Raw genomic sequence first — 26,371 nt, forward strand, 5'->3', positions numbered from 1 at the left:
TGTGCAACAAAACTTATCTAAAATAAGTACAGTGTATCAAATCCTGAGATGTCATAATTAAAACCAAAAAGCTAAAGCAGATTGATACATCATAAACCCTGTCTTATTTTTTTATTTCAAATATTAGATTAATTTTGTTTCTGTTCATTTTACTTCTGACCATTGCAAGAATTTATTTTCTCGGTAACCCCATCAGTTCTTTCATTTTTCTCTATTGAGGAGTATCTTTTCCTGAAAATAAAATCCATATAACTCAAGGTACCCTCATGGATAAAAATACTCATCACCATTCATTATAATGGCAAGTATACCACACTGTCACGTCTGACTGATGGGACACAGAGGTATGGGACACAGAGGTATGTAGAGGACGAGCTGTCAAATACATTGCTCATGTGAGTGAGTTCAATTCCAATGAAATGAACAGTCTTTTACCCCTTGAATAGAGGAGATGAATTCTGTCCTTAAAAGTTTTGAATGTATTGATTAAATGAGGGGAGGTGCTTTTAATTTATAGCAGCACAAGCCCTAATCCCTGAAGAAAGAGAAGAAATTTCAGGGGAAATAAATGTGGTGGGTATCATCACGTCATAGAAAAATCACGGGCAACCAAACCGTAGGTACACAAGGTAGTGCCAGCAGGCGAAGAAGAGTCACCTGCTTCCTTGGCCATGTGCAGCTGCAGGGAGGAGGGCCTGGCACCATTGCCAGCCTGCTCTGGGGGCAGCAGTTCCTTTCTCTGAGGTATTTATGGTTTTCTCATTGATACATTATGATTCTTCTCTTTTTCTTTGCCCTCCGGGAAACCCCTGATGGGCTAGATGTTTTCTGTTTAACAAAACACAGTGGAGACACACTTTACAGGGTGCATAGAGATTGATTTAGTTGAAACCATTTTTTCAGCTGGCCAGGGCTCACAGTGATGATGTTTGAATATGATCAGTAAGCCCTATAAATTGAGCTTAGCTACTGTCAAACGCTGACAGAGAGAAGGGTCATACCACTGTCACCAGAAGCAAAAAAGGAACACAGTGTCAGAATTTTAAAGCAACTTGCTGAAAGCTACTTTTCAGTTTCTCCATTGCTTACTGTTACTTGTACTCCTTGAGGAAACGTAGATATATATGCTGAATTCTCCTACATGAACCCACAAAATCTTTTATTTCAAATGTAAGCAGAGTTCACTGAAAAAGAGTGAAAAAAGAGTAGAATGAGCATCCACTGAAACTTTTTCTTTTTTTTTTTTACACTTTCCATCTGGAGATTATGATTTAGGCTGGGATTTCCTTTAATTGTTTCATATTTCAGCAGCCTCATATTTGTCCTTGGTTAGTTTTACAGTTCTCCGGATGCATGAAGAAAACCTCAGGAATTTTTGTTCTTTGACCAGTGAAGAAAAATGTTCCTGTCTCCCATCAAACTATCCATTTTAAAGGCTGCTCATAATGTGACAAAAGATAGAGAAACTACAGCTTGAATTTACTGCCTTTAATGACTCACTTCAATCCTCTTCAAGATCAAACAGCAATTTTCTTCAGTTTACCTGAACAGTTAAATAACCTACTTCCACGTGCTGGCTCTATCAGAATACACCTTTTGATACGGTACGCCTGCTCTGAATGAAGAGAAATATGCCTGCAGTAACGTTGTCATCTCAGAAAACACCTTGGTTTCCAGGAGTGCATTAGATGTTACTAATTTTTCTCCAGATTTTTCAGAAAAAGAATTGTGAGTAGGAAATGCATGAGAATGTCAGACATTCAATATTTTTGGGAGGTGTGAAATCCTAAGGACACAACATAAAAAGAAGGTCCCTCATTGCTGATTATGTACCATTACATGATTGGGAAGATAATGTCACAGTGCAGAATGTGAATACTTTGTGTTTACTCGAACATATACCAAATTTTTAGAGCCAATATTCAGCTCAAAACTCTGAAACCATATTTTTCCCTAACATGGAAGCCTTATATCTTCTAGTGAAAGGTGGCTGAGACACACAGAAAGAGGCAGAGGAGAGCCCTCCCCTTCAGCCAGCCAGACACTTTCAGTTTATTGATCTTTTCCATGATATTTGTGATATTGAAGACTGCATATTTACATGTGTGTGGGAAAGTGAGGGTGAGGGAATTAAAAAAGGATACACAGCAATATATATTTTATATTAATGCATTTCAGCACTGGTTAAACTTTAGACCAGAGAGAAAAAATTTTTGTTTGACCCAGGTTTATATAACTCAAACACTTAATGTTAAAAGGGACAGCGGGTCCTGCTGGAAGCAACAGTGGTAAGTCATGTGGGCAAAAGCCACTTTTAGCATCCTTGCACTGTGCTCCCACAGCCAAGTAATAGCTAGGGAGTATGGTACTGAGAGCTGGCAGTATGGGGCTTGTGTGGGTCCAGCTGTGCACCAGGTTAATGGGGGGTCACCCTTGGGGACGCAAGGAGGTGAAAGAGGGAGAGGGCAAAGATGAGTTGTTTGGGGCTAACAGAAAGTCAGGAACTTCCTCTCTCACTTTTTCATATCTAACAGCTTGCATATTATTTTGTGGTGGCCCACGTGGAGCTACCAGTTTGGACTCTAACTTGACAAACCCCAAACTCAATCTTTTATCTTATTAGGAGACTAAATTGTGATTAACCATCCCAGAACAGAAAAAAACCCCCAACAAACAAACAAACAAAAAAACCCCCACAAGATATTGTCATTATCTGAGGTTTCTTTGTTTACAAGGAAGTAATTAGGTAAAATGGAGGCATAAACCCACCTAGCTTCAACCTTCAAGTTGAAGTTTGATAAATTACTGAAGAGGATTATATGACATGATCACTCATAGGGGCAGAGAACTGGAGTCAGCAAGCCAAAAAATCCCTCTTGGTTCTCTGTTCTCCTATAAATGCATCCTGTGAACCACTTCCCATTCATCAGATGAAAATGAAATCCACCAATATGCTTTCTAAAGTGTGGAAAACTTTTTATCCAACAGTCAAATTTGCCAATTTTGCACAAACTGACAAACTAAGAAAGAGATTTGCCATTATGTCCTCAGGGTACAACATTTCCTTGTCTTTAGCTATGATGCTGGAGGTAAAAGGACAGAGCAATAGACCTCAGAGTCTGCACCCCTGAACCTTCTGAGAGCTGCAGTGCTGAAGCATGGCATTTAGCAGACTCATTGCCTTAATTCAGATTACCATCCTATTCTTTCTACTGCCCATTAAGAAAGGGACCAAGTAAGGGGAGAGAAAGAAAAAACACCCAAATGCAACTCAGTGTGACAACAAAATCATATTTTAACACTTTTGTAGTAACTGATAGAGTTTTACAGTTGAGCTATAAATTTTGCATCCAGCTACCAGCATTGGATAAAAAAATCATCTCTTGCTGTTGCATTCTGGCATACCTGCTGTTAAAAAGATGGAATGAAATGGCATCCATTTTTCCCAGTCCCTAGGGTAGTCTGAAATTTTTAATTTCATTGATAAATAGTATTCACAGTTATATCTGTATTTGTTCGCACTGAGAGACACTTCTCTCTCACAGACATCAGTTTGCTGGTGTGAGCAGCAGTTGTCTCATTTACCTTTATAGTGCATGAACTGTTGAGGAGCAGAATTGTATTTGTCCCAAGTTGTCACACAGAATTTAATGGACTTGACACAACAGGCAGCATTGCCTTAAAACAGGAAAAAATATTCCTGCGTTCTACTATTTGCATGTGGATTTGTACACCAGTGGATCTGTGTGGACATTCAGTACTTCTGCAGTGTTGCTGTCCCTGGGTGGGCAGAGCCTGTTAACTGTAATCCTTTTGCTGAGACATAAACTAGGACTTACCATTGACATGGTCTTTATTTTGTCACACAGGAATACCAAGAAACGTAGCATACTGGATTGGAGGTATGTTTCTGGGACCCATGTTTATATTCATTTTAGCAGAAACGGTTCCCTGCTGTCATTTCATTACATGTGTTAGATAAGAGCCTCATCCAAACACGTTGCTGCTAATGAAAATATACCTACAGATACTGAGATACCACAGTAGGTGCAGCATGAACAGATGAGCATGTGGAGGGTATTTATAGCTCCTGTATATCTGAAATATCTTCCAAAAATGAGACGAGAAGGATAAGAACAAAATCTTTCCTGTCCATATGTTTTTCTAGGCAAATGGCTTATGATAGTAAAGATCTTCTTTCTGAGTGACAGTACAGGTAAATGAGTAATGTGAAGTAAACCAACAACAAATATTTGATCATTATGGCCCCCTTCATTAGTTTACTAGTACCATAAAAAAAGTTCTAGAAAAACAAAACCTTTTCTTAAGTTTAGAGCAAGAGGAAATCCAAGAGGGAAGATTAAGAGTGGAGGCATGGTGAACAATTGAAGGAAATTGCCTTTCTGTAGTCATGAATGTTTAATCTTCTCTTCCTCTGATTGACAGGATCACACCATAGTGACGGAGTATCCATGTATTCCTATAATTCCAAGCTTGGAATGCAAATTATGAGGAAATTAGCTGGACTTGTATTTCTCTTTTACAGTACTTTTGATTTGCCCAAGGAAAATTAGAACGTACGTGATGTCAAAATGTTCTTAAGTATATAAAGCCAAGATTAATCACCCAGAAAAGTACAGAGTGCCACAATACCTCATAAAACTGTAAGTAAAGGTTTTGAGGCCTGTAAAGTCCATGGGCAATGTCCTGTATGCCAACTTAGCCTGCTTGGTTTTGTTATTATTTATTATTCTTATTAAAGTTTCCCCAAGGCATCCCATATGGCAATCACAACTCTGAAGTACTTAAGTTTTGTATAAACAAATTACGAAGAGACTAGGCGATTCACATCTCTCCTCTATTGTGCAAATGATTGTTTCCTGCAGGGAAACATCGCATTGAGAAGCAAAATTCCAGGTCTCCAGTCATCGATATCTTTTGTTTTGATGATTTTCTTTGCCCTTTCCCTGAGCGCAGTATTCAAGTTTAGAGGCATTTCCAAGGTGCATATTTAGCAGGTCTGTCATCCTCGTCTTGCACGTCAAGCTGCGGTGCATTGGAGCAGGCCCATCACCGACCGCTGGGAAGGCAAGATGCTGGCAGCAAGCTGTTTGTCTGTCTCACCTCAGCTTAAGCAGAGAAGTAGCCAAAAGCAAAAGCGGGTACTTGATCAGTTTTTAGTGGGAAAAAGATAAAAGTGCCTTGTCAGGGAAGCTTTATTTCCCTCAGCATACCCATGGGTCCCAGAGAATTTCTCTCCCAAACTAACTACAGAAATTTTGCTCTGATGAAAGACTGCAGTAGTCATTCCTTCCACATATCCCTTCCTTCTTATTGCAGCAAAACTAGACATCCCAGCACTCTTCAGAGCCACAAAATGTCCAAAGTTTTGCCCTCACCCTCACCCATATAGCCACCCTAGGCACCCCTGACAGTCCCTGCTACTCCCTCTCCCCTGAGCACCCATACAAACCTCTGTACTTGTAACCTCCACGCCGCTGAGCACCCCAGTCCCTCAGCAAGCTAATCGGAGAGCTCCACAGAGAATGGAAATGCAATTACAGTCCTTTGGAAACTGGTGAATAATTAATTTAACCGTTTTCTATTGCAGGTCATTAATTTTTACTGCTCTCAGACGGCTTGCTATTATGGAGAGTAAGCTTAATAAATCTTGAGCTGTAAGGGATAGGAGTTGTGGACACAGGCATCCAGGCACAGAGTGACTGCAGAAACTCCAGATGTAGAAAATCATTTACTGGTAAGTACAAGGAGCTTGATACTGGTTTCATGTACACTTTCATGCATGCTTTCAGTTTTACACTGATTAAACTTTCAGTAGAACTCCAGATTCATTCTGGAGAAGACTTGGGGGATGAGCACTTCTAAGATATCAGACTTCTGAATCAGATTTTTAGCATATAGAAATCTGCATCAGTAAATTGAATTACATTGACTTATAATGATGATCTGAACAATTAAAAAGATTAGGAAATAAAATTATGAGGGATGATGAAAATGTAAGGGAACAGACAACTTACAAAAGCGAAGCTTATAGCTTACAAAAGTAAAGCAGTCAGCAATACTTGACCTGGGCCAGTTGAACCTAAGAAAGCAACATTCGGTAAGACTAAAATGTGGAATTGAAGGGCATACACCAGAAATGACTGCTGACCCTTTCAATTAAGATCACCTGATCTTAACCAAAGAGCTCTGGACTGATCAGGGAACAGTCCTAAGGCATGAATAAGACTGTCGTGACAGGCATGGCTTGAGATTAAAAAAAAAGGCAGTACTGTGCAGATTTCATTAACTAGACAACTGTCAAAAATGGCAAGGGGAAGCAGTAATAAGGGAATCAATGTCAGCAAGAATGCTTCCACTTTCCAGTTTTGAAGGCAAAGATAGTAGAGACAAAGATAGTCACATGTCTCTGAAACAACGAGTGTTGCCAGGCCTCATGAATATGTAATGAAGGAGTCTTGTTTGGTGATGACAACCTACATCTGATCTTCAGATAATATCAGGGAAAATACCCTCTGACTGGCTGATTAATCACTTACTGCTGCCTTCTTTCAAAGAGCAGTCAATAAACTAAGCAGGCAGATTTTACCTTCCTACCCCTCAGCAACACAAAGAAATCTGTTTGGATTTTTCTTGAGATGCATTGAGCTGACTGGAGTTGGGCTGGGAATTTTGAGATGAGAGAAGAGGGATGGGAAACATCTTAATATGCTTTTCATCAGAAGACAACAGAAAACAGAAAAATCCCAAGGATTCAGAGAGGATCAACTCTGGGTCCTCCCTAGTCTACTCTGAAAATTATCAGGTGGCTCATCTCTAAAGCTGCAAGGTAAGGCACAGATCGGAGGACAGAGAACCTGGTAGGCTCTGCCCTACATTCAGGGCTCAGGGTTCAGATTCAGCCAGATCAACAGACATATTTGTGGGACTACAGAGGGTTCAAGATTGTTGGACCACTGGACACATTACCTGGTTTGTGGTTAAGTGTAGCATAGTTGCAGAGCCTTGTACTTAACCCTATGTTTTGCCAGAAAATGGCAAAAAAAAAAAAAAAAAATGCTTCGGAGCTGGACAGGGGGAGCTCCTGAATCAAAATATAGACCAAAAAAAATTAATTAACAATGCAGCAGTGTGATTTGGTTCTTCATCATTATATCTGAAACCCTGAGGCTTATTAATATTGAAGCATTGAAGAATGGAAAGTCACAGAGTGGCCTGGAGTTGTCAAAGTCTGAGCAGAAACAAAATGACCAGAAGGAATTCAGTGAAAAATACATATCCAGTTTTACATAACTCTTACACTCCCACTTGTATTAGCTACTACTGGCTGTATTGCTAACTCTTTTCTGTGTCCAGAGGATATGCGTCTATAGCAAGTCTGTTCTGCAGAGTATTGGCGGTCCAGGTATATCTGTAGCAGGTTGCCCTTTTATTTCTGGGGTGCTGCACTTCAGAGTCAGAGGTGCTAGTCAAAGTGATGGCTGGTATAGGCATCCCCATCAATGCAATCTGAACACAAAATCATGCCATTCTGTTCTGGTAGTATTTTGTACCTGCTCTGAACTCCTTTTATAAAACCTGTGTAAACAAACAAAACCTGTCTCTGGAGAATTCACAATGTATGAAATCTCCAGAGATAAGCACTGAGGAGCTAGAAGCATCTGGGCTTTAATCCCATAAATTTTTCTCTGACAGGTATCTGCAAACAGTACTACCAAAATCAAAGTGCATAGTGCTCCCCATAATATGGAGGACCAGTTTTTGAAAAGGTGCTATTGACAATTTAAAGGAAAACACAGTAAGGATATAAATCACCAGTGGGCTGTCTGAACTCCTTTTTCAGCTACAAATCTTTGGAGGTCAGAGAGACACAGTTAGCAGACATTTTTATCAAGAGAAGCATTTTCCAGAATTTTGTTTGTCCTCTCAAGCACATCATTTAGCAATGATTTGCTCTAGAAAAGACATTCACCCAAAGCAGAAAGAGAAAGTAGCAAGAAAGTAGTTTCCCTGGGATTTTTCTGTCCCAGTGGAGGAGCACATTTACTGAATAATTATTGTGATGAATTTTAACTACATTCTGTATTGTTGTATTTTAGCACAGTATTTTGCTGAAATAAAAGTTGCAGTGCAGAAGGGCTGAAGCTGCCTAATTTACTTCTAGTCACAGCTGAACACAGGAGACATCCAGTGAAAAAATATTCAGGCATTTTAGGAATGTGTGCTGGTTTTGGTTGGGATAGAGTTAATCTTCATAGTAGGTAGTATGGGGCTATGTTTTGGATTTCTGCTGAAAACAGTGTTGGTAATGACTCACATGAAATGCAGCCACCTTCAGGATAAAGCCCAACACTGTGAAACAGCAGGCAGAGACAGTTAAAGCCAAGAGATGGGCAACATATAGTTTGGAAAGCACAGACAGACATTCTGTAGGCATGCTGACATTCTTTCAATATCGCTTGGCCTTTCTACAGGCCAATTATAAATTTTATAATTTCATTCTTAGATTTGGTCTATCAATTCAAAAAATGTTTGTTCTTAGTCTAATTCCTGTCTGTTTCTATATATGTGAGATTTGTATACTCTTATTTTTCTCTGTCTCTGTATTCTGTTATACTTTTCCTTCTTAAAACTCTTCTTTTAAATAAGCTTTTTTTTTTTACAAAAGTTGTAATATTGTTTTAAACAATAGCTTAAATATAAAGAAAAAGAAATCTCTTTATGCTTCAGCTTTTCATAGAAAAGATGAAGCTTCCTTTTCATTATGTGTTATTTGATGAGACATAGAGTTTCACGCTCCTGAACAAAAATGGCCGTGAAAAGCATGGACGCCTCATGGAAGAATCTTGACACTGTTCAGAAGAACCAGTGCTACCTGTCAACATCAAAAGGTAGAAAATAATATCTGATAAGATTAATTGCACAGAGATGACAGCTTTCTGCCTGTGGAAGTTCTCATGAATACCAAGATGCTTCTCTTACCTAATGAATTTAAGATATATTCAAAATGAGGTCAGGAAAGACTTCAGATAAATTCTTTCACTCATACATAGTGTAGAGTGGCTCAGATACATGCCATGACATTTAAAATATTTAAAATATTTTAAATATTTATTTTTTAAATAGTTTTTTGATCAGTATAAAAGTAGGAAAATATAGATTTGGAAGAGCAAGCATAATGACAGGGACCGACAATAGTCACTATGAATCAGTCGATGGTCAGATAATTATAGTGATGGATAAGTATCCTGAATGTGTTGATTACAGGTCATGTAGAATCATAGGACCAGGGTTTGCTCCAGGTATATTGTATGATCAGGGAGATAAGCCTCACACTAGACCCATATACTGCTTGGAACAACTGAGGCAAAGAAGTTCAAAAACCAATTCTTTAAAAACTAATGTTTTCCCAAGGGGTACTGACCGATTTCATCTTCCTTTTCATGTCTTGGCAACATCAGGTTTGTTCCTGTCAGGTGCTGTAGCTGCCTCAGGTGGCAGACCAAGCTTCTCACCCCTTACTAAACACCCTGTTCTCCATCTCTTTAGATGTCCTTTCAGATTAGACCTTACAAGACACCTCCACTTCTTCTAATGTCCCCAACATTCCTGTGAGACCTCTCTTCCTACCATGTCTTTTACTTTAGTCTCCAAATCATTATTTTACTGTGACCATTGACATACTCTGTGGTTTCAGTCTTTATAATTTTTATCACAAGGAATTGCTGTTTGACTGTAGTATTGTATTTCAGAGAGATAATTATTTTAATTTCTTTATATTTTAAGCTAAATTATTTTTCTGTTCACATGTGTAATTCTGAACAAGTAAAGAAATGCCTAGTATTGCATAACAAGAAGATAATTCATGAAGTTTTTTATAACTTTTCCTGATAAGATATTTGTCCATGTTTGCTTGGGATTGGTGCCAACTGAAATTCTGCCCAGTGCTGTTCAAAGGTACAGTTGACAAAGACATCTTGTCTCAATTAGAATGTAAGGACATTCAAAATAACTTCAGTTTTGGTAGCTGAGAGTTTCTTGGACTGTTCCTGCGGCATCTTTTCAGCGCAGCTCTAAAGGAAAGAACCTTTTGATACCGTCCACATGGTGGCAGTACCCGATCACGTTTGCTGTGTACTACGGGTTCAAGTCAATCACGTTCGATCCGAATTTTTAAACAGATTTTTTTTTTTCTTTTCCTAAGTTGAAGTATTATTAAAAAATGTTAGGTTATGTGTTTAAAGACTCGCATCCACAACACACAGTAGCCTGGAGGCACAAGGGTGGGTCAGAGGAGTGTGGGAAAAGAAAGGGATAAAGGGGATAAAATATGTTCTGTAACCAGGCTGCTGGTCAGTACGCTGGTCTGGCCATTCCCTGCACCTGATCAGTGCAGTCTGCCCTGGATTCTCACATTTCATGGGTGAGAGGGTCCCTATTCTGCGTGCACGGGTGTGTACAGCAACTGGAGCGGGACCAGGGGTCATAGGGGCCCACACATCTCTGCTGCCAGCACCTGGAGAGGCTGGAGAACGTGCATCGTGTGCGCGGGTGTGATTGTCAATGTGTGGAATCACTAAGAAACATCAGACTCCATCAGTCATAAAGTAGAATAAGAAGCCGAGGAGCCAAGTATTGGAGTGTCCGATATACTGGAAAGACCAGGGGTCTGAGAGTTGACCTACTGGAGGGAACAGGAGGTCCACGCCAGCTTCTGGGGAAACTTGAGATCCCGTAAAGCCACAGGTCTGGACCAGCTGCAGGAGAGACCTTTTTGCAGGAGATTGTGTCTTTGTGAGGAGCAAGGAGGAGAGGAGAGGAGAGGAGAGGAGAGGAGAGGAGAGGAGAGGAGAGGAGAGGAGAGGAGAGGAGAGGAGAGGAGCGGAGCTGGGGGGTCAGCTGCTGGAGAGATCTCTTTGAGGGGGGTGTGGGGTGTCCGTGTGGGTGTCCATGCCCATGTGTGGGTGTCTGTTGGTGTGTGTACGCAGGTCTGTAGCAGCAGGTGGAGCGGGGCTCTGGCCTTGGGAACTGGCATTCCCGGGTGCTGGCAGCTGGGAAAACTGGGATCCAGGGCCCGGGCACTGGCCCAGTTGAGTGTTTAAAGTCAGCTAGTGGTGGGATCCACGCTTTTTTGGATGTATATGTATTTGTATATATTTCCCACTAACAGGCTTTCACCCTGATCAGCCAGGAGGGAAGCAGGGTCAGGCCAGTCCCATCATTAGTGTCTGCATGAGTGCTGTGATCTTGGTCCCCGTTGCCCTGTACATGCAGCCATGTGTATATGGCTGTGCATATGTATATGGTGAGTATGTGCACCTACTGGGAGTACACACTCAGCCTTGCTACTGGCTGGATGTGGGGATGTGGAGCTGTGGCAGCATTGCTGCTATTCCACTACTGAATTTGGCAACTCCTAAGAGAATCCATATAATTTTTAGATTGGTAGTACTTCTGCTTGCTTATGAACTTTAAATAATAATCTTTTAGTCCTATTTCAAACAATATTGGGGTGTCCACTTTCCATTCCTGTTTAGGAGTTTGAGTTTTTAGAAGTGTTTTCCAATTTAGTTTAATTTATGAAGCATAAATGAGGAAAAATTGGCACAACAATAAATTTCAAATAGATATAACGAGTTTCTTGACAATAATGAGGTGACTAACATCAGAAATAAATGTAATTTGTTTTAGCTCGACTCTTGCCATATGCTAAACTGAGCTCATTCTGTACATTTACAGAGCTTTAAATCCTAATTAGGCATCTCTAAGCTGTTAGAAGGTTGATAACTCCTCTTACAAGAACATATCGTGTACCACAGTATTATATACTAGTTTAGCAGATTTTTTTTTTCATTTTTTTTTTTTTTCTAGTCCCACTTCACTTTTGTGTAATCTCATCCCATTACTTTCATTCATTTCAGCGTGCTGCCAGGAAACTTAAATGATCTGTTGCTATACTTCATGTAATTCAGTATAATTCATATTAGAGGGGATATATTATCTGACCTTTAATTGTATCTTTATTGTCAAAGTTTCTTCACCCAAGTTTTGTTACATTTAAATATAAAACATAAACACATACAAATATGTTTACATACAATATACAAAACTTTTATCTAGAGAAATTCATGCAGTTATACAGCTTATACATGTATACTTGATACAGTACACAAAAAGGAGATGTAGAACTGCACACATCTCTCAGGAGGTGTGTGGCAATGTTTTAACCTTGCACATCGATACTGTGTGGCAGTTTAGGAGAGGAAGGAAGTGGCAACTACTGCTTGCTGCAAAACCTGCAGGAAGAAGGGTGTGCGCTGTTGCTCAAACCAGCGTCAATATTCACAGAGTAGCAGCAAATGGACTCAGAAGAGATCGAGACACCTAAAGAGACATCCTGTTCTGCACCAGGCAAAGTATCAGAAAAATAAAAATGCTTTCCAGGAAGAAGCTTGTCTAGTCTGTACTTTAAAATCTCCCATGATGCAAATTTTACTTCCTCCTTACAGGATGTGGTGCAAAGCTTTATTCCCTCCTAAAATTTTCAGTTCTGATATGACAATCTCACCTGCTGCAAGGTAGGCACGTTACTACTTGTCCTATGCACTGTGGACACTGAGAAGGGATTATTTCTTTCCTTTTGTAGTGCTCTATGGTTTTGAATGCTTTTATACATCCCATCACTTTCTAATCTCTAGATTAAGCAGTTATTTCAGTCTTTTCTTTTGGATCTTGCCTCCTAGACCTTCCACCATTCTCACGGCTGTCCTTTGGATTGTCCCTACTTGGTTTAGACCTTTCTTGAAGTCTGGCAACCACAATTGGACCGAGCACAGAGTGATACACCAGTGAGGCAAACCGAAACATCACCTCCTTTAAAGGCAGTATTTCTCTTCTGAGGAAGAACGCCCTGAATTCTTCAGTGCCAAAGACCTCACTCACATCTCAGCTAAAAGCGGCAGCCCTCAGCGGTGCTGTGTCATCCATTACACAGAGCCAGCGTTGGTGATACTGGCTGTACTTCCTTGCAGTTTGTAACGGTTTGCCAGAGTACTCAGAAGAGTACACTATCCTTCAGCACCTGGTTGGACTTATCCACCAGGGCAGTTCATCTGGTGGCCACCTGTCCTTAGCTGGGGCCTTCTTACCTGAGTGCTCTTGGAAGTGTGCTGCATGCTAAATAATTTGCTTTGGACACAGTAAGAGGCTTCCAATTACCTATGTGACTCTACTTATTTTTCTTTTCTTTCTTGTCTCTACAGTGAAAGTAATACTTACTTCTTGCCTTAATCAATGTCAACATCTAGTAAATAATTCTCATTTAATATGACCAGTTAACATTAAGCATGTTTAAAATCATAGTGGAATCAAGCATATGCTTAGAGTAAGGATGTCATTAATTTAAAATTAATAAAAAATATCTGCACATGTTTCTAGCTTTTCCTTTCCAAAAATTTCCAGTCATGATGAGAGAACATGCGTGGAAAGTGGGGTTACCCCTTGCCAGAACTGCTATATATTAGCAAATATAATCCACTTTCCTTCCAGAAGGGCTATCTACAAACACCCTAGTGGCAACAGTTTCAGTTCATAATTTTTTAACAATTAAAAGCAAAATAAGAAAAGTAATGGTGACAAATTGTTGTGCATTGTCCTTAGGATAGTGAAGACAATTTCTTTTCTAACAAAAACATCTGGGGATGGGCAGTGAAGCTTACAATTGCTACCACCTTAGTTTGGAATATATTTTTCACACAAGGTGGACTCCAGCTCTGTCCACAGCTGGAGTTGATTATTTGGTATAAGAACAAAGAGGATGAGCTGGTGTGACATTATATTCTCGTGCAGTATACAAAGATGAAGAGATTTAAATAAGCCACATCTTCTTTTCTGCATATTAAAATACCTATACAGAAATCAGTAAGGTTTCTGTGGGTTTCCTGCTAAAACTGATAGGCAGAATATACCTCGATCATTTTAGCTGGACATTTAAAACATACAGTGCAGTGTACAGTGCTGCAATTTAGAGAATGAAGGAAGCTTACACTAGCAAGTACTTTGCTGAATTGCTTCAAATGATAGTAGTATTATTATTATATGAAGTCTAAGCTTTGTAGTGAAAATGTTCTCCCTCATGTTAATACTCATACTCTTAACCTAGGAAGATAAAATAAAATGGCATTTTTCTGAAAGAGAGAGCAAAGTGAGGAATTTATTCAGTAAAAAGATGTACGTGGAAAGGGGAAGCTCAGAAGCGTGTCAGCATCCACTTCCTTTGCCATCTTTGATGCTGCAACTAGCATGGGTTAAGACAAAGCAGCAAGACAAAAAACAGAGGTAAAAAAGCATTGGATGAAAATGGCTTTGCAGTTCCCCTCCTACACAAAAACCAAAACAAACCAAAAGAAAAAACCCACAACCCTCAAGAGGAGGAAAATTTCAGGTTCAATATACCTGGCTACACTCATTGTCAGGAAGAGAGAATTTTTGTGGATGGCTGGAGGTGACCTAGATACACTCAGTTTCACAGGAATCCTAGCTGTGGCTCCTGGTATGTCTGCTTTTTCCACACAGTATCCTGGCTCCAAGTGTGTGATCCGTAACTGTGTATTGTGTCGGGATAGGTGCCACAGGTGTAAGCGTTCATATCAAAAGGGTAGCACCAATGTTAACATGACTGGCACTAAAGAAAGGGATGATGCTGAGTAATCTCTGCTGCCTAACTCAGATTTCATCCATCCGCTCAGTAAACACCCTGCATGGTAATGTTGTAGAATCACTGCAGCACTGCCAGAAAAGGTGAAAACTAAGAGGTACCTTGGCACTGTTTCTCCCAACTTCTCAATTTCAGCTCCATATGAGTGCTTTTCTTTCCCAGTGATACAGGCCAGAGATGATCTGTCTCTTAAGCAGAAAAATATCCTTCTGTCTCCTGCATGAAGCTAGCTTTAGCTGTAACAATAAAAATGAAGGAGGGAAAAAGCATAACCAAGTCTCAGGGTTTGTGCATTGTCTTTTGAAGAGGCAGAATCTTATTTTATACTGTTGGCATAAACACTGTTGCATGGCTGGCATGGTTTGAGCTCAAGAGTGGCAGACCGTCTTGCTAGCTCCTTCGAATATTTCTGTCCTGCTGCTGTTATGTAAGTGCCGGTGTCCCAGTTTGCTTGTGCAGCTCCCTGCCTCATGCACGATGATGCTCTGGAGCCTACGCCAAAGGTAATGCCCTGCAGAACGCAATGTTTTGCAACAATAATGATAGTAATATGACTAGTAATAGTAATTAGCAGTGACAGCTCGATACAGTCATTCTCAGAAGTATTTCGGCTACTCGCTAGAGCGCACTTCGGGGGTGTTCAGGCTCGGGCCTGAGGCCGGTGTTTCATCCCCCGGTTCCCGGGCACAGCGGCCAAAGCAGCCGCCCCCGGACAAGCGGCCCCGGGCTTGCGGCAGTCACGGCGGGGCGGGGTGCGGTCCCCCCCGCGATGCGCGCAAGGACAGCGGGCTCCGGGGCACGGCGGGGGGGACGGGCTCCGGAGGAGGCGGCGGCGGCCGGCGGAGAGAAGTGACAGCGCGGCCGCGGCCTGGGAACCGCCGCAGGGGCAGGGCACGGCACGGCACACGCACAACCCGCACACGCACCCCAGCTCGCCGCCCTCTCCTCACCCCCGCCACCCCCGCACCTGCTTCCTCGCCGCGGGCCGGCGGGGCGGGGCGGGGCGGCGTGTTGTGCTCGGTAACCAGGGAGCCGTGCCGGGAGCACCGAGCCGCGGGGCGGTGCGGAGCAGCGCGGTACGGCGCGGTGCGGCGCGGTGCGGCGCGCGGAGGTAGGGCGCGGCGGCGGCGCGGGGCCGGGGCGAGGGCTGGGGCGCGGGGCCCCCCGGGGCTGCGGGCGTTCGGCGGGGGCCGCCGCCTCGGTGGGTTCGGGTGAGCCCGCGGGTCGCCGGCCGGACCGCGGCCGGGAAGGTGGGACCCCCACGGGGCAGCCTCCCCCGGGTGTCTCCCCCAGCCAGCGCCTCCTCCTTCTCCGCAACGCCAACCTATCTTGAGGTTAATCCGAAACTCGCTGCCGTGATTGCGGAGTTCGTCCGTTTTCCTCGGTGGATTTGAGGTTTTGCCCTTTCTGAGCACGGGGGTAGGAAATCCCGGAGGAGGGCTGGGGTTCGCCTCCTGAGGTGCACATGTGTGCGTTGCAGAGATAGCCGGGTTTTATGCTCAGTCACACACTGCAGGCCAAAACGCAGTTAACCGAGGAAGATGTGACTATTCATATGCACTCCCAAGAAGCCAGTTTTAGGCTGGGTTGCATGCAGTGATGATGCAAAAAGGACAAGTGCACTGCAACAAAGATGCATACAGTCCATATGCTCTCTGGTATGTGTGGTAACTCCCCAGAGGTAAGATCTGCTGAAACACTAACAGACAAGGTTGTTACTAGGATTTTGACAACCATATTTTCAACCATATTCATGCTGGGGAAAAGTGCTTGTAAGGACTATTAGTAATCTGCTATAATATACCAGATTTTGCAAATTGATAAGGAATTACTTATGTAAATCATCTATGTGACGCTGAGGGAAACTCCGGTGCTCGTGACTGTGAGGGATTTATACCTATGTGGCTTGTAGGGAAATAGTACGTGGTGTTTCTGGCAGCTTGCCAGCACTTTTCAAGTGCCGAGCCTGTTGAAAGACTTTTAACAGGCACACACTTTCCTGTAGTAGTACTAGTGATGGACTGTCTGCTTTCTATGATCTCTGATAATTATTCTCATGATTCTTTATTGTTCATTATTCTTTTCTGTGCACTTTAACACTTAAACAGATCCGAAGCTATAAATGCTGATGAGCTATGTTAAAATATTGCCACTGGACATAGAATATCAGGGTGCTATGTTATTTTAATTGATAAAGAGAAATGCTTTTTTTGTTTGTTATACTAAGTTTCATGTGCTGAATGACATGACAAAACTAGTTTATAAGGTACAGTGTTAAAATTTGTAGTTACTCACTTTTTTTTTCTGATAGGAGTCCATATCCATTGTCATATGGGATGTTTAAGACATTCCTTAAAGCACCAAAGTTTCCTCTGGAAAAAGGAGCTCTCCAGAATGAGTATGGTGCTGCATGTTGGAGTGATTCAATTCTCAACTTTGCAAACTCTGCTAGATGTGAAAGTGAAAGTAATATCTCCACTTCCCTCCTGTTATTTTAATTCCTGTTCCTAACATCTTTGTTTGTTTAATATTGCCTTCAGAGATTACATATGTCAACGGCAATTCTGTGTTGCTGAGTATAAAATACCGATAGACAGGTATTAATCACTGCTGAACCCAAATACATTTGTGACTTTTTTTAAAAAATGTTATTTTATTTTTACTTTAAATTAAATAATTGTGGTAAGTGCCAGTAGTGATTTGGACTGCTGCATTTAATGCATACGCAAGAATCTCATCATACTGTACACCTTCATGCAGCATTACTTTCTCCTTATTAAACATGAGAATCCTCAAAGGATTTTTTTTTGTACTTTGGGACCTTAGGAACATCTCGCAGTGAACTTAACTAGAGCTGCTACACTGAGTTACACAGCCTGCCAGCGAGTACGCTGCTCAAAGAAAGTAACACTTTGATACCATGTCAGGGAAAGCAGAGGTGCACAGTGAAGGAGGAGCAGCACCCTGTTAGTATTTAAATGCACTCGGGCAGAAGGTAAGAGTGTCTGGCCCCGAGGATGATCTTGCCGAGTGAGGCACTGAACAAAGCATGAATACCTGGAGAACTTCCAAGGTCAGCACGGTGAGCGTGATCGCTGTGGATCTATAGGGCTTCTGTGGATCAGGCCCCATGAGACATACACAAACAGTCACCATTTGAACAGACACCACATTAACCCATCTCAGTCACGCTTTATTAAAGGAAGTCAGTTGTGGCTCAACTTTTTTCTTTTCAAGCAGTGGCTGTAGTTACTGGGAAAGTACATCCATCAAACATAAACAATTTCCATTCTTCCTTGTTACCATGGCTAGTGACAAAACTTTAGAGCTCTTGTGTCTCCTTAGAGGTCACAGAAATAACAGCAGCGATGTACCTCTCAAGCAACTGGACTTTTGCCTTTGTTTCACTCAAAGGCACAGATTTAATGGGGAAAACAGAGGTGTTCCTGTTTTTCCATTCATATGGCAGCTGTATCTGCCCCTTGCTCACAACTTAGACTTCAGCTAAGCTTTCGTGCTTGGGAGATGTGCAGAAATACCAAAGAATTGATGTTTACTTGCTTATCTCAAACTTGGTTTGACTCACCCTTTCCTGAGATGCTTCAGTGTTTTCTATTTTAGTGGTCTGGTCTGTTGGTTTGTTGTTTTTTTGTTTTTTTGGGTTTTTTTCTGCTACAGCTATACCTCTGTAAGAGCCTTGAGCCTTCTGCTATAGGTCGTACTATACCACAGAGATCCTTGGTGCCATATCAGTATTAAAACAGAAAAAGCAGAACGGCTCTCCTACCATTAACCAGCTTACAAATTATATCCGAACTTCACTCTGTCCTATGTGCTTGTGTATTGTGACCTCTGATCTTAATCTTGGCCTGTCTTTGCGCACATAGTAAACTCTGAGGCAAGGATTATATCCTGTGTTTGTAGAAGGTAATGAACTACTGATCCCAACCTCCTCCTATATAAACTATAATATATTCCTAAAGAATTTCAATAGGAGGATTACTAAACTGTAGTATACACTGTATTGAACTCTTCATGTCAGAAAGATAGTGAATGACCTTCCTTTGAATATATCTAACAATATATATTCTGCCAATTTTTCTAAACAATAGCAAGTCTCTGCCTTCTATTTCCTCCTAGAACACTTTGTATTTTCTGTTCAAATGGAATTACAGCTTTCAAGACAAGAATAAGAGTTTCATTCCACTGGATTTTTGTCTATCTACCCCCAAAACATAACAGAAAGTAGAAAATAAAATGCTCAATTGCTAAAATGTAAATACATACGTAGCCACGTGCATGACTCGGGTCCTACAAATAATTTTTAAATGCTGGAATATAGATATAGGTAAAGCATAGAGAAATTGTGTGCCATATTTGCCACAGATTTAAATGTCAGATGTGCAAATTACCTTGAATCTTCTAAATTATTAACTGCAGTTGCAGACCCTCAACTTTCTGCAAAATGAAGAACGTCTGTTCAGCTCCAAACAATGCTGAAGCACAACTAGAGGAACCAAAACAATCTGAAGCTGAAGGGATCCAAACTTCTCTCTCTCCCCCCTGCCCCCACTCCCCAAGAAAAACAAATTTCAATACCTGGAGGTAACTACTGCGCATGAAGTCAGTTTGGGGTTGGATGGTCAGTGAGAACATCTTGTTTCAGTGTTCCTGTTTCCATGTGTTCTTTGTCAAAGGTCATAGTCTGTCTCTTCTTCCACCTTTTCTCTTCAGAAGCAATCCATGCAGTAGAGAAAGGAAGCACAGAGTGACAGTGTTGGGATTCAACTATCAAAAACACCTTTCAGAGCCAAAATTGCATTTTTCCATGATCTGATACAGTGCAGAGTTATGTCCCATTGGACTTGGGAAAGTTCCAATATGCACTGACTTGCGCTACATTGTGCTTAAGCGAACAACCACAGATTTGCAATTGAACCCTCTTGTAACAATTACAATTACAAGGCTTTTCTGTTGGTGTAGATTTTGGAAGACCAGTAAGGAGATACAACATTTTCTTTGAAGATGGTATAAGAATCATTCTTAAGACCACTCTACACCACTTCTTCATCCTAGCTCCTAATTTGAATATATCCAGTAGGCGTTACCTGCAGCTTGACAGATTTATTAAAATAAGTTTACAAATGGATTCTCAATTCATCAGATCCAAGTTTTCAGCATTGTGGGATGAATTTTATCAAGTTTTCCCACTTTTAACTTTAATTCTATTTCAGATGGTGCTGTTTCCATTTCTGTTGTGACTTTGTCTATCAGAATTGTCTTCAGTGGGAAAATCAGTACAATACTAACTGAAGCAATTAATCTTCACTTGATTTTATTTTCTACTTTCTTTTTATTTATCTAGCTAAAAGACATTTGCTTTTCTTCCTTATTCTAACTCAGCTGGTCTTTCAGCAAGTCTCTCTTCATCCCCGTAGACAGCACACACTATGGCAGAGCTCTTCACTTCTCATCCTTTATTTCTGCCTACTTATTTCTGAGTGATGGCTTTTCCAGTTATGTCTGGAGCAGTTTTATTCTGCCCTGCATAAGTGTACAGTTACTGGACCTTGACTTAAATAAATCCCCAGCCTGCTTCACAGGGGAGACACTGTGCTCTTCAGTCTAGTTGACTTCTGTAACCGATATCCCTTTTATTTCTCTTTTAAGCACTGTCTCTTTAGAGCAGCTCCTGACCTGCTTACATGCTTTGGGTTATTCTTCTAATAGTTTGGACTACATCAATCACTTCCTTAGAGCTATTTTCTATGATTAGCTTTTTTTCCCCCACTACTAGCTAAAATTCAGCCTAAAATAGTTGGTTCTGTGATTATTTGATGTTTAAAAATGCAGTTATGACCTCTAGAAAATTCTGGTTCCTACCTTTATGGGAATCATTTATTCCTGATTGTCATGAGGGTCACCGCTGTCTCATAGAATCGTATCCATTCCAGCAGTGTCTGTCACGCTGGCAGCATTTCCAAGACCTCTTATGGTTCAGAAACAGAACTTGTGGATCAAAGTGGACATCTAGCACTACATCAATACACCATGCTTGGAAATCCTTTCTTGGAAATGCTTTCTGATTTGATCAGTTCTGTACCACTGTTTCTTACCAGGGAAGTCTGCCTCTTTGTTAACGTATGACGCTGCTCCAGCACTTGACCTTATTTCCATCATTCCTGAGATTTTGTTCAGTTCATGTGCTTTAGTTATTTTAGTTATTCCACTGTATTTCTTATATCTATCTAACATTCGAAAATGACTTCTAGCTGCAGGATTTCCTTGAATTTATTATTCTGCCTTTTGTCCTCTCAAATATCTCTTTTTGATACATCCCAGATTAGAAACAGTCCTTTCACTGTTTGCTACCTGAGTATTTCTTGCTCTCATCAATATCTTTACTTATTTATCTGTGTTTATCCTTCTTTGTCTGGAGTTTCTTTATCCATTGCTGCTATAATTGGAGATTATAGAAGTCTAAAACTCTGTTTTCAGGCACAACTGTGCTTTCACATCAGTAGCAATCTTCCCCAGACTGCTATATGTGGCATCAACCCGGTGCAGTGGAAATCTGCAATTTGTGCCAATATGAAGGACAGTCAGAGAATTTTTTACCCTTTTTTTTGGTCAGGTTTCTTTTCAGCCATTGTTGCACATCTCATACATTGTCTGCACCTAGCAGATGTTCCTTGTTTTCTGGCACCACCCTGCTGACAGGCCTGTCTGTTTTCCTTTAATATGTTTTATAAACTTTAAGAATTAAAAGATAAAATATAACCTGGTCTTGCCAATGGTACTCTAACTTTACCAATAAAAGGAAAATATATTCTCTTTTTTTAATTGCAGATAATTCAATGCACTCCCAAGCACAATGAATAAATGAGAATTACACTGAGGACCCAGAAAAATTAACCCATGACAGATCTAGTGTTTTTCTTATCTCTTCCGTAGAAGAGACATCCTACTTTTCTGGCATTTGAAGAGAGAAACAGTACAGTACAGAGAATTGTAAACTACATTTTATTATAGCAGACTGCTAAGCCTAATGGTTTTTATATGAGAGAAGTTCACGTTTCTTCTTTTCATCTAAAAAGAGAGTACTAGGATATTAATATAGGAAAATGGTGTCAGTGTAACTTTATCCATTAAATCCAGATAAATGGCAAATGTCATAAAAAAATTATCTCATTTATATGCAAAATCATTCCATTTCACTCTTGTGTATTCATTCCCTGTATGTTTAGACCAAAAAATTAATAATTAATAACAATGAATAATCACTTGTTGAATGCTAAAGCAGGGAGTAGCTCATATAGTCCTTCAGGTTTATTTCAGGCTAAGACTTATGAGATTTAAGCCATGTAATTTTCTTAAAATCTGTGCATTTTCAAAACATATCCATCTGAAGATACATCTTTGTGTCTGGCACTGAAATAAAAAAGTCATTCCATTTATTACAAATGATTTTGTGTAACAGTTATGAGAATATTTAATTAAGATTTTAATCTTTACAAATTTGAAAAATATAATCTTTCTGTAGGAAAAAAAGATCCTTTGTTGCAGGTTTTAACTATTTGTAGGTCAGGAAAAAATTCCCCTCTGCCTTACATCCAAAAGCTGACTGTGTATGTAGGTTTTCTTGTTCTATGGAGCTTTAAATGTTGGCTGAATACAAGGTGAGAAGGATGCGTGAAGCTTCGTTTCATCTATTTCGCTGATGTCTTTGCTGTGCTCCGAGCTGTGGTTTTCTGCCTGTGGAGGTGACTGTGCACATGAGAATCTTTGCTTCCCACCTGTAGTAACTTAGTGTCTTCTTTAAATGAGTTAATTCCCCCTGCTTGCAAAGGAGCTTTTGAATGAGGAGCCATATTTAGAACCACAGATTCTTCTTATGCAGCATATAATTTAATATCAGCTAGATAAATTATTAATTGCAAGTCTGCCATTTACCGCTGCGCAGTGACTCAGCCTGCTGCATGAGTAGATTGAATATATATCTTCATTACAATTTCCCAGACACTTTTAACTTGGAGTTGGATCAGCATCTTCCACAGCTCCTCTAAATCTGCTCATGTACAGCTGATTTACACCAGCTCTGTCACGGTGCGAGTGGGCTGGTATTCTGATATTGTTACTGCCGTTAGCCAAAAACCAGTCAGACGAGGCATTTTTAATACCCCTTATCTCTGCCCAACTATTAGTCTAGCAGCTTGCTATTAAAAGTTACTGTACCTCACTTACTTACATTACTGCTTAAAATGTTAGCAGTGCCGCTGCCGCAGAAACCAGGCTTCATTTAACTCACTTTGTTACAAATATTTCTGGTTTGAATGGCGTTAGGCAAACTGATGTTTCATTTAGAAATTGCAAAGGAAGTGAAGGTCACCAAGCTGACATATGTCAGAAAACCTCCCCCTCCTCCCTGTCCACCACCTCAAGTGCTGTTTGGTGTCAGCTGTGGAAGAGAGCTCTGGTTGTGGATGCTCTACGCGGTGATTCAGCAACACCAGGGGAACATCAGCCCCAGCTGGTGCTTCAGCCAAGAGGTGTGATGGTGGCACCTTCTCCTGCCAAGCTGTCAGAAGGGTGAGGCCCCCCAGCTGCCAGGGCTCCTTTCCATGTTTGGGAAATGGTGACTGACACGCGCAGTCGCCGTGCACCCTGAGAAGGGTGTGGGGCAAAGCCTGGAAGGAAGGAGTGGGGAGAGAAGGGAGGAGGCACCTGAAGGAGACACCAGGCAGGCATGGGAAGAGAGCAGGGATATGAGCATCCAGATGTCATGTGCACAGTGTAGACATGTGCAATAATAGCAGTAATGTGGCCGGGGTGGGTGTTGGTACCAGTCTGGCCACAGCATGCAAAAGCACAGCCTGGGCACACTGATGGACTTTATAGTCCCTTCTGCACCTTGGTCCATCAGAAATGTGCTTCCCACACTTCCACTCATTTAAAGCCAGCTTGGGTCTGCTGATCTGAGCAGCGCTTGTGTATCCAAAATACAAAGCAAACGTACAATAAAAACAGCAGTAAGAGGGAAAGCAGGGAGTCCCTTGGGTCAGGCAGGGTTTGAAGGGTCAGAAAGGGAAGTGTTGAAATGTGATTTCCTCTGGCAGCCCTTACATGTTGAGACAGCTTCTTTGGGACAGTTCAGCGTGCCTAAAGCTGTGCAGCCTAAAGGCTTGTCTGCCTGATGTTGGAGGACTCGATTCTCTGACAAGACCTTGGGGCCAGAAAAAGAGGAAAGTGTACAACACCAATAAACCCACTCACACTTGTGATATTGATCAACCGCATATCATCTTGAATTTGGGATGTGGCCAATGTGTGTAGTATGAATACGATTATTCTTGGTGTCTATATGTTCAATTCTTTCTTAATGGGGAAACAGGTGCATACATACACAACATGTACTTGTTCCTCAGAAGATAAGAAGTTATTGATAACATTATCTGAAGAATCTAATTGGATTTTTTTTTAGACCAGGTTTATAGTCACATAGCTCTTATTGCAAGAGTGTTGAGTTCATATAGCAGTTCTAGTTCACAGCTTTTGATGTTAAAATGACCCAAAATACAACATCATCACACACTAGAAAAATGAATACAATTTCATTTAATAAAAAAGTATGTGAATCTCCGTATTTCAGATTGGAGCACGTAATCCAGTGGAGTTAGGGATTATCCTGATCAATGAGTTACTATTACGTGCTCCTTGCTAGCACAGTGAAACAGAATGAGAGTTGTACGGCTTTGGGATTTTACAAGCAGTTTCATTTTTCCTCCTTTATGCTTAATATTGTTTACATTACGAAGTATTACAGTATTACTTTTAATATGTATAACATTATTGTTATTTCTAAATATCCACAAGCATCCTCGGGAAAGCATTGATGTCTGGTGCATCGCCAATTTTTTTTAATGATTTGGTTTTGCAGCTTCATTCTGTTGATGATTGCCAAGCAAGCTTTCAGCATTAATTATGTCTTTGCCTGGGGTGTACAATATGCACAAAACATACCACTCTTTACACGTTAAAGTAGCTATTAAAACTCAGACTTCTTAGTCTTTAAAAGTATCCTCTAAGCTTTGGTACTTTCTTTCTCAGGTGCTGAGGTTGCTCGCCAGCGTTGTTCCCCAGCCCTGTGAGGGCTGGCGTTGGACCGGAGGCGCCTGACTGCCCCAGGCATGCTGTGCCAGGGCTGAGGGTTGAACGCTAAAAGGAAGCCGACCGAGATCCTCATCTCACCAAGGTCAGCGGCTTGGAGGGAAACTTCTGTCAAGGGAAGTGGACTCTCTGCAAAGAGATCATGGCATCATCCCGACTGGTGGCAAGATCTAGAGATATTGCCAATGTCATGCAACGACTTCAAGGTAAGAGACTGACTCAGGTTGGTGCTCTCTGCTCTGCCATCTATTCATAAATGGAGGTTCCTAATTTTTACTGTAGTGCACAGTCAGGACAGTATTTCTGAAGTTTAATAACTGAAAATATTTGTAGTATATCTGAAGGGCTCTGATCATGTGAGCCCTTTGGCATAGCATTAATAGTGGTGTTTAAAGGCAGCTATTATGGACGTGGATCCATGGGACAGGACACCGAATTGAAGATTATGAGACTTTGGTTCTGTTTCTCTCATGTGACCTGATTGTGCAAAAGTTTTCTCATAGAAAAGAGAATAGAAATTCTGTCTATCCTCTTCTCAGCTATGAAGTCTACAGGTAGATCTGCCCTACTGATAAACCAGCATTCATTAGTTTAGCAATACTTGCCGTCTCCTAACGAGAACTCTCCATCATTATATTGTTACGCTCTGAAGAATTCATAGGTCAACGAGCTAATTATTAGTGCTGAAGCTGGTGACCTTCTAGAAAACATATCACAGGATGCCTTTGCAGTATTCATTATGTTTTTAAGTTCTTATAATAAAGCACTGTTAAATAAAGTTATTGTCTTACTTTTTTAGAAATTATACACCTAAATGCTGCAGGTAAAGGCTTGCATTTAGGATGTAGGGTTTTGTTCAAATGATGATATTGACTAGAAACAAATTGTCAGCACTGCTGTGGGTTTCACTCCTGTTAACTTTTAAACTTGATCATAAATCCCTGACTTCTTACTTTCTCTACACACCAGTTTCCAATGACCTCTACAAAAGTTTAGATGGACAAAACCCTTGCTACCTGCTTCTGCATCTTCTAAATCTGGAAGCTTTATCTTCCCATGGCTTTTCCTTCTATTTATTGTTTTCCAGTTCAGGATATCTGAACTCAGCTTCCCAGCCACCAGTTACAACTAGCATGCATATTTTCCATCTAGCCTCAGTAGAAAAATATAAGAATAAATAAAGATGCAGCATCTGTCCTATTCAGACCTGCTACAGCACTTCTCCAATTCCAAAATGCTTCTGGTTGAGGTTCCTCAGCCTTTTGTACAGTTACTATCTTTTTCCTTGCTATTTTATTAAACATTAGGATAAGACACTCCGGGTAGACACAAATGAATGAGAGAGTGCAAAGGTACAGTGAGGCAACCCTGCTCAAAGAACAGGCAGGGGTCTGAGTACACTGTGTGTGTATATATATACACACATACATATATCAGTATACTACATATTTAAAAGAAGTCATGTTC

General features: G+C 40.9%; 1 protein-coding gene across 16 annotated transcripts in view; it reads left to right on the forward strand.

The window, feature by feature from the left end:
* The first annotated feature begins 14,761 nt into the window (after positions 1-14,761).
* SYNE1 (spectrin repeat containing nuclear envelope protein 1) overlaps positions 14,762-26,371 on the forward strand; it is a 311,090-nt gene continuing 299,480 nt past the window's right edge. For 9 of the 16 annotated variants that reach the window (XM_054822889.1, XM_054822893.1, XM_054822884.1 and 6 more), the window contains exons 1-2: positions 14,763-15,848; positions 24,845-25,110. In XM_054822889.1, the coding sequence (XP_054678864.1) occupies positions 25,047-25,110 (64 nt within the window). In that variant the 5' untranslated portion in view covers positions 14,763-15,848; positions 24,845-25,046. Of the gene's footprint in view, positions 15,849-24,844; positions 25,111-26,371 lie in introns of all 16 variants that reach the window. The other 7 variants (XM_054822881.1, XM_054822888.1, XM_054822885.1 and 4 more) reach the window with 3 other exon arrangements.

The sequence above is a fragment of the Grus americana genome, chromosome 3, assembly GCF_028858705.1.
Source record: "Grus americana isolate bGruAme1 chromosome 3, bGruAme1.mat, whole genome shotgun sequence".
Lineage (NCBI taxonomy): Eukaryota > Metazoa > Chordata > Aves > Gruiformes > Gruidae > Grus > Grus americana.